General features: G+C 51.7%; 1 protein-coding gene and 1 non-coding gene across 4 annotated transcripts in view; both read right to left on the reverse strand.

Moving 5' to 3' along the window:
* SLC29A3 (solute carrier family 29 member 3) overlaps positions 1 to 10,246 on the reverse strand; it is a 45,504-nt gene extending 35,258 nt beyond the window's left edge. For all 3 annotated transcript variants that reach the window (XM_035268054.2, XM_009009772.3, XM_009009770.3), the window contains exons 1-2: positions 10,195 to 10,246; positions 6,111 to 6,409 (exon numbers count right to left, since the gene is read on the reverse strand). In XM_035268054.2, coding sequence (XP_035123945.1) covers positions 6,111 to 6,409; position 10,195 — 300 coding nt within the window. In that variant the 5' untranslated portion in view covers positions 10,196 to 10,246. The remainder of the gene's footprint in view (positions 1 to 6,110; positions 6,410 to 10,194) is intronic.
* Positions 3,433 to 3,536, reverse strand: LOC118146595 (small nucleolar RNA U13). Its single transcript, XR_004732445.1, has one exon. It is a non-coding gene; the product is annotated as a small nucleolar RNA U13 (small nucleolar RNA).
* Positions 10,247 to 11,953: the final 1,707 nt, after the last annotated feature.

Raw genomic sequence — 11,953 nt, forward strand, 5'->3', positions numbered from 1 at the left:
AATAAGGGGAGGGGATGCTCTAGGTCCCCACTTGCTGAACCAGGCCAACCTGGCTACCTTCCTGTGCAGGAACCCCATTTCATGTCAATGCCAACACACCTGAAAGATCAGAATCCTTCAGCTGCTGGCCACTGTGACTCCCAGATCTTCTTCTGCTTCCTTGCAGAGCCATAGAATCAGTATCATGGATTGGGTTGTGGAGCTTTCCTCCTCAGCCTTACAATAACTAATGTGACAAATATTTATATGCTACTATGTGTTGGGTGTCATGCCAGGTGTGCCGGGGGCACAGGATGTAGAAGTAAGAGGGATGCATTCACTGGTAGGGGAGGCCTCCTCATCTGTCATGGTGGATGATAACAGTTCCTGAGCTACAGGGGTGCTTCGGGGCTGCAAGAGATAATGCAGGCAAAATGCTGAGAGCAGCAGCTCCCACCCAGCCAATGTTTGGTCTCCATGAGCTATAGGGAAGGGACATGATGGGGAAGTATGGTGGGGCTCTGAAGACCCAGACATGTTGCCTCTAATTCAGAAAGGTGGCTTCAGAGGGCATGCCCAGGGATGAGAGGTTTCTGTCTCCTGCCTCACCCCTGGGACTGAGTGTTGAGGTCCCTCCTGGTCAGATTCGGGGATGGACAGGGGCAGCACTAGAGTGCCTGGCCCGGGTCCCAGCCCTGCTGACACCAAGTCGGGCTATAGGCCCTGACCATGACCTGGCTGTGTCCTGGAGTCCCTCAGAGAGGGGTCCCTGGGCAGACCAAGGTACACAGGAAGGAAGGTGTGGAGAGCAGCTGTGGGGGCCTTGAGGTGAGGAATGGCCAGGAGAAGGTGCAGACATTCCTCTCTGGGGAAGGAAGTGGGGCTTGTCCAACTTACTGTTCTGTTCTTGGCCAAGGGCAGCCAATATAGGCCTGCAGCAGAGTCTGGAGGAGGGCGAGGGGGCCCTGCAGGGCAGGGGATGGCTCACAACTCCAGAGCTGGGAAGAACCTCAGGCTACACAGGGAGAGAAGGGACAAGGGACACCGGGTCCAGAACCCAGGCACCTGTGGTTTCAGGCTGGAAAAGGAGGCCAGACCAAGGGTGAGCTCTTCAAAGGAAGGAAAATGGTGTTTGGTGGAGTCAAAATGTAGGGGGCCGGGGAAAGCATCTCCAGGATAGTCCCCTACATATCACTCTCTGAGTCTGAATGAGTCTATAATCACCTATCTACCTCAATGCCCCATAAAATTCTCTATAGCCCTTCCTAGCTGTGTGATCTCAGGCAGGTTACTTAGCCTTTCTGAGCCTCTGGCTTTTTGTCTTAAGAAAAGGGTTACTAAGACCTGCATTGCAGGGCTAATGAGAAAAACACATGCAATACCCCTGCCAGCACGGTGAGCCCAGAATCGGGCTCAGGCAATGGCAGCTGTTGCGGGCCCCTGTGCCATCTTTTCATATCAATTCTTCCTCATTTATGCTCTAAATTTTTTTGGCCCTGGGCCAACAGGCCTGTGGTGAATTTATTGAAGGTTCTTATTCCAGAGAATAGAAACAGGAGGGCAGGGCGAGTAGGATACTTTCTGCGCCATCCCCACATTTGTCCAGGCAGAAGGACATGAGCCCTGACCTTGAAAGTGACATACTTTTGGGGAGGGGTTGCCTGGGTAAACCTTCCTCCTGGGTCAAGCTCCCCATCAAATGGTATCCATCCCCAGAAAATGTTCAAAGGAAAGAATAAACATCTAGACCCACAGCTAATTGAGTTGCAGGTGGTGGCTAGAGACAGACCCATTTGACTCTCCCCCTCCTTCCCCCAAAGTGGCCCTCAGGTGACAGGGCAGACAGGCAGCCTCTCACAGGGAAATCAGGAATAGAGGGGGAAAGAGCTGGGGAGGTGGGTGGCTGGGATGAGGAATGAGGCAAAGAAAAATGGCCAGCAAAATGCAGAAACGCCCCAGCATGCTTGCTTCCCAAACTCGGCCCATGAATCGAGGGGTGACAGGTCTCTCATCTCCGATGCCAAGAGCCAGGAGCTCCGGGCAGCCACAGGTACTACATCTGCACCTGCCAGCACTTGGAGAGAGGCCATAAAGCATCGTAGCAGGGCTCAGAATGCCAAGTGACTGCAGCCGGGAAGGGATTGCCTTGCGGTGAGAGCAGTTCACGGGGCGAGGGCTGCTTCCAGAGCCAGGTCTGGGCACCCCTCCCTCCCGAGATTGCTTGCTTCCGGGGGCCCAGCAGTGGACAGAGGAGGGGCAGGGCAGGTGCACACGCAATCTAGCCCTGTGTGGGCTGAGACAGGCAGGGACCTTCTGGAAAAGCCCAGTAGGCCAGGTGATTTACCGGGGCTGGCAGAAAGCTGGGACGTTGGAGTCACTGGTAAATAAAGGCGGATTGTAAAGCACACAAGCTGAGCCTGCGTCTCTGGAAATGCACCAGGGCTGCAAACAGCTTAGAAGCATGGGCCCCATCCCCCAAATGATCATCATCATAATAGTGTTTATAAAGCACTTCAGATGGGGTGCCAGACCCTGTCCTAAGTGCTTTTTAACACATATTAATTTACTTAATCCTCACAACAGCCCTAAGAAGTTTATGGTAGAATTATAACATCTTCCTTCAACATACCAGAAAGATGGCTCAGTGTGCTGGCTCATGCCTGTAATGCCAGCACTTTGGAAGGCAGAGGCACGCAGATCACCTGAGCCCAGGAGTTCGAGACCAGCCTGGGCAACATAGTGACACACGACACACACCCTCCACCCCCTGCCGCCGTCTCTACAAAAAATAAAAATAAACTGGCTAGGCATGGTGGCAGGCACCTGTAGTCTTAGCTACTCAGGAGGCTGAGGCGAGAGAATCACTTGAGCCCAAGGAGGTTGAGGCTGCAGTGAACCTTGATCACGCCACTGCACTCCAGCCTGAGTGACAGTGTAAGACCCTGTCTCAAAAAAAAAAGTACAAATATATTCCCGAAATATGAGGCAGGATGGAGAGGTCACAGAGCCACGCACTGTCCAGTGCTCCACAACTCTACTGAGACCGTCAGTCACCCGAGGGGCTTCATAGCTCACAGGCCCTGACTCACTCGGCCTCGGGTGGGTGGGAGGGAGACTGCATCACTAACAAGCTCCCAGGTGAGGCTGCTGATCTGAGGACCACACGTTGAATGGAGAGGCCGTAAACTAATCCTTCTGTGCTGCCTTCCCATGGTGCTCCTTCAGCCATAGAAACAGTTATACCCCATTGCTCTGGCCCTGGGAGGCATCTGTGAATTCCTCAGTTAACAGAAAATGCCCTCACAGGGTGTCAGATCATGAGGGGAGTTGCAGGGGGTGGAGTAGGGGAGTGCGGAAGTGTGAAGTTGTAAATATGTCAACATCCACACCCCAGCTCGGACTAATCCAATCAGAATCCCTGGGGTGTGGCCCACATTGGTACTTTTTTCTTTCCATCAGATGGGTAATGTGCCAATGACATAACAAGGGTTAAGGGAGGCCTGTCTCACACGTGTGCGTGGAAACCCAATCATCAGGCTCATGAACTACAAAAGGACCCTGGACATTTTTTAAGAAGCTCCCTGGGTGACCCACGTGTATAGCTGCAACAAGTCCTTGAGAGGGACAACAGGGTTGCCTTCGGTATGGCAGACTCATGCCTACAAAACCGAGGACAGCTCCTCGGGGCAAGGCCAAGGATTTCAGGATTTCCTTCCAGGAAGCAGTGGTGAGCCACCTACTGAGTCCCTGGAGGGTGTGGCTGGGGTCTGCTAGCATACCCCATTCTTGTTTGAGGCACCCCTGAAGAAGAGGGGCACAGCTGGGTAACTGGCAACATCCCATCTTGGCATTTGTCGGAGAAGTCCTTGCCTCCCCAACCCCAAGCTCTCAATTGAGAGCAGACACCAGCCCTGGTCAGCCGTGGAAACAGAGGCTCCTGACCAAGACTCTCCTTGACCAGACTTTTGTCAGGCCCTCTGAGCCCTCTCCTCGACCTTGGCGCCCACCCCCCAGTCTTGACTTCTGCCTCCCCCATCCAGTCTTAGCCAAAAATCCTGCGAAGTCAGATGAGTCAGCATCCCCCCACCTTTGAGACTGGGTGAAGTTCCTCATCCCCCACCTCTGATGTACAGCTGTCAGGGCATTGGTCCAGGACTCCCACCTATACCAAAATTCACACATACTCAGGTCCCCCCGTCAGCCCCGTGGAACCCAGCCCTCCATATACTTGGGTTTTGAACAACACTAATGTTACGTTTTCCAGCAGCATTTGTTTGAAAAACTTAACATATAAATGAATCCCTGCAATTCAAATCCACATTGTTTAAGAGTAGACTGTGTAAGTCCTAGGCCTGCTTTCAGCAAGAAGCCTGTTAGGCCAATTGAACCAGAATCTCCCCATCTCTCATATCTGATCATGTTCCTCACCCCACTCAGTGGTTCCAGTATCCCTGCATATACCAAAACCTGAGCACACTCAGTCGGTCCTGCAGAACCACAAATAGGAAATGTCAGCCCTCTGTATATGCAGGTTTCACAACTCACAAACACTGTGTTCTCCATCCACATTTGGTTGAAAAAAAAACCTGCATGTAAGCGAACCTTTGTTGTTCAAGAGTCAACTGTCTAAGTCGTGGGCCTGCTTTCAGCAAGCAGAGCCCTCACCTTGATGTCTCCTCTTAGAAGTGTGCCCCTCACGCTGCTCCTTGGCTATAAATCCCCACAACTCCTTTTCTGGGTTGAGCTCCATTTATCTCTACTACAACAGTCTTAAATAAAGCTTTCCTTACTTTTTTAACAAGTGTCAATATAACGTTTTTCTTTAATCCTCTTCCCCAACTGCCCTCACCTCTCTGGAAAAGTCACCCAACAAAGTGAGCAGCCCTGTCAACTAAACAAAACTGACTCCTCACCTTGACATTCAAGGCCCCAGGCAATGATCTCAAGACCTCTCTCTCTTACTTGTGCCCCAAACATGGCTTCACCATTTGTCATACACACCTGAACTTTCCTGCCATTCTGCCGTTGCCCAGCCTTTTGCTTCTATCTAGATCGTTTCCTCCCTTTCTTCAAACCCATGCACTCCAAGTCACAGCAATCTCTCCCATGGTGATCAGACTAATTATCCCTGTGGATTCATTTTCCCCATCTTCCATAACAGAATCTCCCATTTCAGTGGGCACATGGTTCTCTAAGAAAAAGCTACACTGACAGACTACATTTCCCAGCCTGCTCTGCAAGCTGATGTGGTCACATGCCTAAGTTCTGACCAATGAAATGTAAGAAGGGCAATGTGTGTTACTTCCAGGAAGTGTTCTTACAGGCAACAGGCATTTCCTCGTTCCCCTCCTTTTTCCTACTAATGTAATGGCTGAACCTACAATAGCCATCTTGCACTAAGAAGTGGCCTTGGCCATGAAAGCTGCAGAGGTGAAGCAACTGGGTTCCCCTGGGTTCCTAACACCATAGAACGTCATACCAGCCTTGGGCTGTCCCCACCAGACTTGAACCTGAGAGAAAAATGACCTTCTGCCGGGCACGGTGGCTCATGCCTGTAATCCCAACACTCTGGGAGGCTGAGGTGGGAGGATCATCTGAGGTTGGGCGTTCGAGACCAGCCTGACCAACATGTAAAAACCCCGTCTGTACTAAAAATACAAAATTAGCTGGGTGTGGTGGTACATGCCTGTAATCCCAGCTACTCGGGAGGTTGAGACAGGAGAATTGCTTGAACCCAGGATGTGGAGGTTACGGTGAGCCAAGATTGCACCACTGCACTCCAGCATGAGAACAAGAGCAAAAGTTTGCCTCAAAAAAAAAAAAAGGAAAAGAGAAAAGAAAAATGACCTTCCATCTCGTTTTAGTTACTAGTCTTCTGGAATTTTCTGTAACTCACAAATGAACATAACGCTATTCAGTTCATATCTTCAAATCCCTGGAGGCATGAACTCTAGATTTCTTGGGTTTACCACACATACCACATGGAACCATAATTTGCATCTTGTTCCCAAGCTAAACAGTAAGTGATCTAAAGGCTGGAAATGTGTCTGAAATCTCCATCTTCCCCTGCCATGTGAGGCATGAGGCCTCTGTATGCTCCCACCAGCCTTGCAGGAGAAACATGCGCTTACCAGGATGTCTGAGCCCCCAGGGTCCTCCCCCGTGGCTGAGCTGGAGGAGTTGCCCAGTTTGAACATCCAGTACTCCTTGGCAGTAACAAAAAAGTTCCATGGCAGTAGATTGCCAATGCCCAGGCTGAAGAAGATGATGTACGTGCCATAGAAGCGGTCCTCGGGCCTCTGTAGGCCAGGAGGCGGGTGGTCCAGCAGCTTCTCAAGCAGTGCCTCCTGGTCAGCTCGGAGACTGCTGCTTGCGATTCTGTAGGTGGAGTTTGAACTGTGCTGAAAGTTGTCCTCTGAGGCAATGGCCACTATTGGAGCAAGGAGGGTAACAGAGACAGGTAGGTGAGTAAAAACTGGGGCTGGGGACAGCTGGGGACCCACCCAACCTACAGAATGACCATGCCCCTACACCCTGGGCTCTGTAACATCACCAGAGCCTGGTTAGAGAGCTTCATTCTTAAGGATCAGGGAGAAAGACAAAAATCAGACCTGGAGAAGAGCAGGATGTCAGAACTGTAAGTGTCCTTAGAGGTCACCCCAACCATGCAAGGGCAACAGAGGTAGCACATAACTGTGGAACAGGCTGGGCGTAAAACACTGCAACATAGTTGGCCTGTGGCAATGTATCCAGAAAGGCAAACCTGGTCTAAAGGCATTCACAGTTTTTTTGTTTGTTTGTTTGAGATGGAGTCTTGCTCTGTCGCCCAGGCTGGAGTACAGTGACATGATCTCAGCTTACTGCAACCTCCACTTCCCGGGTACAAGCGATTCTTCTGCCTCAGTCTCCGGAGTAACTACAGGCATGCACCACCATGCGCAGCTAATGTTTTTTTGTGTGTGTGTTTGGGTGTGTAGGGGTTTTTTTTTGTATTTTTAGTAGAGACAGAGGTTTTAGCATGTTGGCCAGGCTGGTCTCGAAGTCCTGACCTCAAGTGATCCACCCGCCTTGGCCTCCCAAAGTGCTGGAATTACAGGCATGAGCCACCATGCCCAGCCAAGGCATTTGCAGTTCTATGCAGCCATAAAAAAGGAATTAGGACCCTTGATGGGCAAAAAATCATCTCTAAACCCTTTTCAACTTTATGTGAAAAAAATAAGGAACAAGACTGTAGGTAGAATATGCTACTATGTGTGTAAAAATATGGAAAGAGAAAATATACATTCAGGTATGTATGTGTATATGCATAGAATATCTCTGGAAGGCTACATAAGAAGTTTCTAACAGTGGCTGCCTCTAAGGAGGGAAACTGGGATGGTGGAGGGTTGGGGACTTCCCTGCATATTTATTTGTGCCTCCTGAATTTTGAACTATGTGACTAGTTTATTACCTGTTCAAAAATAAAATTAAAAGTGTAAATAAAAATAAAAACGTTCAAATTAAATAATAATTGTTTAAAAACTGGTAGTGTCTAGGGCTGCCTCCAGAAGCTGGTGTGTACTCTCTGATAGTCCATTCCCATTTCATTTTTGGGGAAAGAGAGGTCCAAAGAACAGGAGGCCATAGGGTAGGTAAACGGGCAAGCCTTGGTTTGGAGTTCCTGCCTGGGTCCCTCCTCTGCTCATCACATCCTAACCAGAGCCAGCCACTTTTAATCTATGGTAGTGCCTAAGACAAATGGAAGAGGCTGGGCTGCCAGCAACTATTGCCTACATGGCGTTGGGCAAGTTACCACATTTCTGTGCCTCAATTTCCCCAAATGTAAACCCAGGAAAGCCATTTTTATGACAACTGCAACTGACTGGCCATGCCTGGCCTGTAAGCAGATGTTAAACAAATGTCAGCATCTTCCCTGGCATCCTGGGCCTGTTGCGGCTGGCTGGCTGCTGAATTTGGCTGTAAGGCAGCATGTCTACTTCACTGCTTTAGATAGCACCTCGGATATGGCAGCAGCTTGATAAATGAGAATTGTGTTCATAATGTTGAGAATGGGACACTTCAGAGTCCCTTTTGCAGTAGCTTCTTTCCTACCCAATAAACCAATAAATAAATGTATCTTGGTTCCTATAGGAGGCTGAGCCTGACTCAAAGCATTGTGCTAAGCAGACTGGGGCCTTTCTTCCCTGGTGAGAATGGAAACACCCCTCACATGGGTACAGAACCTTATCCACGACTTCCAGGGAACCTCAGGGCATCCCTTGGAATTAGGCAGGGCAGAAAACATTGCCCCTTTTTTTCAGAGGGAAAGACTGAGGTCTGGAAGGCACTCGCTGTGTCCCACATTCAAATAGGAAGAACTCCCAATAGCTAAAATTAAGAAATCACAAATGCCAAGGTCTGCACCTAACATAGGTCACACTTGAGCCTGACAACAAACAGCGTAACATATTAGGTACTACTCTAAGACCCATTTTGCAAATGAGGGGTCTGAGGCTCAGAAAGGTTGAGTAACTTGACCAGGGTCACACAGCTAGCAGATGGCAAGAGTGAAGTTACACAGCCAAGCAGACTGAGGCCCACGCTGGACCCCTCAGCATCCCAGGCTGGGAATGGGAACCTGCCATTCCTACTGGTGCCAAGTACAGACATCCTTCCTGCAAGCCTTGAAGCCAGTGAGAAGGGAGAGGCCCAGGCATACTGCAGGCACCCTTGTCAATGTTTGCTGAAGGCATGGACTCTGTGCAACCCTGCTGACATTCTCCCCTGCTGGGGTAGCACGTACCCTGAAGCCAGCAGGTGGGAGCCACTGGATGCCCAAATGCAGTGCATCCAGCCAGCGAGTCTATTTTGAACTCCCCTGGTTAGCAGAGCCCCTTCCCAGCCTGGATTCACATGGAGGCCAGCATTAACAAGCTCACTGTCCGGGAGCTCACTGTGTGGAAAATCTCTTTTTCCAGATGCACCCACATGTAGAAGAAAGGCCATGTGAATGCACACTAAGGAGGCTGTCTGCAAGCCAGGAAGAGAGCCCTCATCAGAAACCAAATCAACTACACCTTGATCTTGCACTTCCCAGCCTCCAGAACTGTGGGAAATAAATTTTGTTTAAGCCACCCAGTTTATGGTATTTTGTCTGGCACAAAATAGTACAAATGGAACAAGCTCTCTCGTTATATTTTAAAAATTAGGGTTTAAAGTGTAAAAAATAATCATGATCCACCCACACAGAACAAGAGAGAACTGGCAAGTGGTTTTTCCCAGAGGCTCCAGCTCCCTGTGGGAGCGGCTACAAGGACGACCATCCCAGTCACTCAGGACCACACTTGGCTAGGGCCCCCTTCTCAGTCCCTGACATCTATTTTGTCAAGGACCATTCAGCCTTGACTGAGCCTCTGAAGAAAGAGCCAGGAATTTTCTCTGACCCGGGTCACAGGCCAGGGCACTGGAGTGAGCAAAGTCTTATTAGTCTTTATAAAAGCTAGCTGCTGGCTTCTGGATTAAAAAAGAAAGAGAAAGGCAGGCAAGGAAGTGCCCAACCTTCCCCAAAACAGGCTGGCTGTGGCCTGGCACGCGCTCCTCGGCCACCTGCAGGAGCCCAGCCACGCACAGAGGAGCAGTCCCTTGTACAAGGAGGCAGACACTGCTGGGGCCTGGGGCCGCGGAAAACCTCATCTGGGCCGGGAAGCCTGGGTGCTGGTTCCAAGGAGGTTCCTGACACTGGCTAGATGGCTCTCCCCTCTGTTCCTCGATTTCCTGGGCTGTGAACCGGGGTGGGGAGCTGGTGGGGCTAACCCGTGGGAGAGCACTGGGAAGCGCAGGGCACCACCCACTGGCCACAGCAGAACCGGCTTAGAGGTGTAAACAGCCCCAACTTCAGGTCCCGCAGCTAGGACCGAGAGAGTCGGCCACCCTCTGGATACTTCTGGCCGACGCGTCCATACCAGGTCCCCCCCATACAGGCGGTGAGGTCCCGTCTCAGGGAGGAGGAGGAGGAGAGAGGATTTGGGGAAGAGAAGACAGTGACCCAGAAAAAGGGGTGGCTGAGAGCAAGGAGGGAGCAGAGGGCCGGTGGGGGAGGGACCACGGAAGGGGTGGGGTCCTGCGGCTCCCCTGGTAGCCCGCAGCCGCCCCAGGGCCCGGGAGGGAGGTCGCTGAGCGCGAGCCTGGGGGCGGCCTGGGCCGAAGCCGGAAGAGCCCGAGCAGGCCAGCACTTACTGTCGCCTCCGCGCCGCGCAGCCTCTGCCTCCGGCGCACGGCCAGGACCACTGGCTTGGCGGGCGGCAGGCGAGCTCCTCCCCCGGTCCCGCCCCGGTCGGCCCCGCCCCGCCCGGTCCCAAGCCGCGGCTTCCCAGTTTACAAGCAAGCGCTTCTCCATTGTTTTCACCGTGCGCGCTGGGGCATACTTACGCCCGTTTCACAGCAGAAAAAGTGAGGCGCCCAGCCTTAAACGCACTACCTACGCTTGCAGCGGGTGCGCGGTTCATCAGGCCTCCTGGCTGCTGCTCCTTCTTTACCTTGGAGGCAGACCCCACTGTCTCAGACCTCTCCTTTAGCTACTATCACCTGTACCCCAGGACTCAGAGGAGCCCTCATCTTGGCCTCAGACCGCTGCAGAGACCCCTCTCCAAAGGCCGCTCCTACCCTTCCCGGCTGCTCTTGCATTGGAAGTGAAGCGGGACCCACACCCGGACTGAACTAGGTCTCCCAGGCCAGGCAGCTATTTTCAGGAGACTCAGAACTTGGCAGTCAGCAGTTCCAGCCCTCATACCTGACCTCAGCCGCAGCGTGTTCTTTAAGAAAGTGGGGGCCGGGCGCAGTAGCACTCGCCTGTAATCCCAGCACTTTGGGAGGCCGAGGCGGGCGGGTTACCTGAAGTCGGGAGTTCAAGACCAGCCTGACCAACATGAAGAAACCCTGTCTGTACTAAAAATACAAAATTACCCGGGCATTGTGGCACATGTCTGTAATCCCAGCTACTCGGGAGGCTGAGACAGGAGAATCACTTGAATCCGGGAGGCAGAGGTTGTTGTAAGCCGAGATCACACCGTTTGCACTCCAGCCTGGGCAACAAGAGTGAAACTCTGTCTCAAAAAAAAAAAAAGAAAGAAAGAAAGAAAGAAAAGAAAAGAAAGTGGGAACCAGGCCGGTGCAGTGGCTCACGCCAGTAATCCTAGCTCTTTGGGAAGCTGAGGCAGGTGGATCAGGGAAGCTGAGACCAGTCTGGGCAACATGGTGAAACTCCATCTCTACTAAAATTACAAAAATTAGCCGGCTGTGTTGGCACACGCCTGTGATTCCAGCTATGTGGCAGGCTGGGGCAGGAGAATCGCTTGAAACCAGGAGGCAGAAGTTGCAGTGAGCCAAGATGGTGCCACTGTACTCCAGCCTGGAGCCTGGGTGACAGAGCAAGATTCCATCTAAAAAAAAAAGCAGAAACCTTCCTGACTCCCAGTCCTGGTCCAGTTGGCCAATTCAGAGTGGGGATCTGGGTGCCTCACAGGGCTGGAAGATCTGTGATCACGGGTAGTACGTTCTTGCAGTTGCCACCCCAGGGCTCAGGGGTGCCACAGAGCCCATCGAGGCTGTCAGTCATGTGGACAGGTTCTGAGAGCATCCCCACTCCCTGTGACAGCCTCTCCCTTTATAACCAGCATTCCCTAAACACTGGCCTGATCACAAAGTACACATCCAGATTCCGGGGACCCCTCCCCAGCAGAGTTGCTGCCACTCCCCACTCCCTGAGGGTGGGGCTATCTGCCTTGTTTGCTTTTCCTTCACACTGGGCACATAATTTGTGTTCAATAAATACCTGGATGAATACAATCCATCATTCAAGGGGTGGGGACTGGGGCTCCAGAATAGATCTATTTAACAAGCTACACCAGCAGGTGAGTTTGGAGACCAGCACCCTAAATTGTCAGAAAGCTCCCCAGCCCAGGAGAGGAAGGGGTTTGGCTCCAGGCTTCAGAGCTGA

The sequence above is a fragment of the Callithrix jacchus genome, chromosome 12, assembly GCF_049354715.1.
Source record: "Callithrix jacchus isolate 240 chromosome 12, calJac240_pri, whole genome shotgun sequence".
In the NCBI taxonomy this organism is placed as follows: Eukaryota; Metazoa; Chordata; class Mammalia; order Primates; family Cebidae; genus Callithrix; species Callithrix jacchus.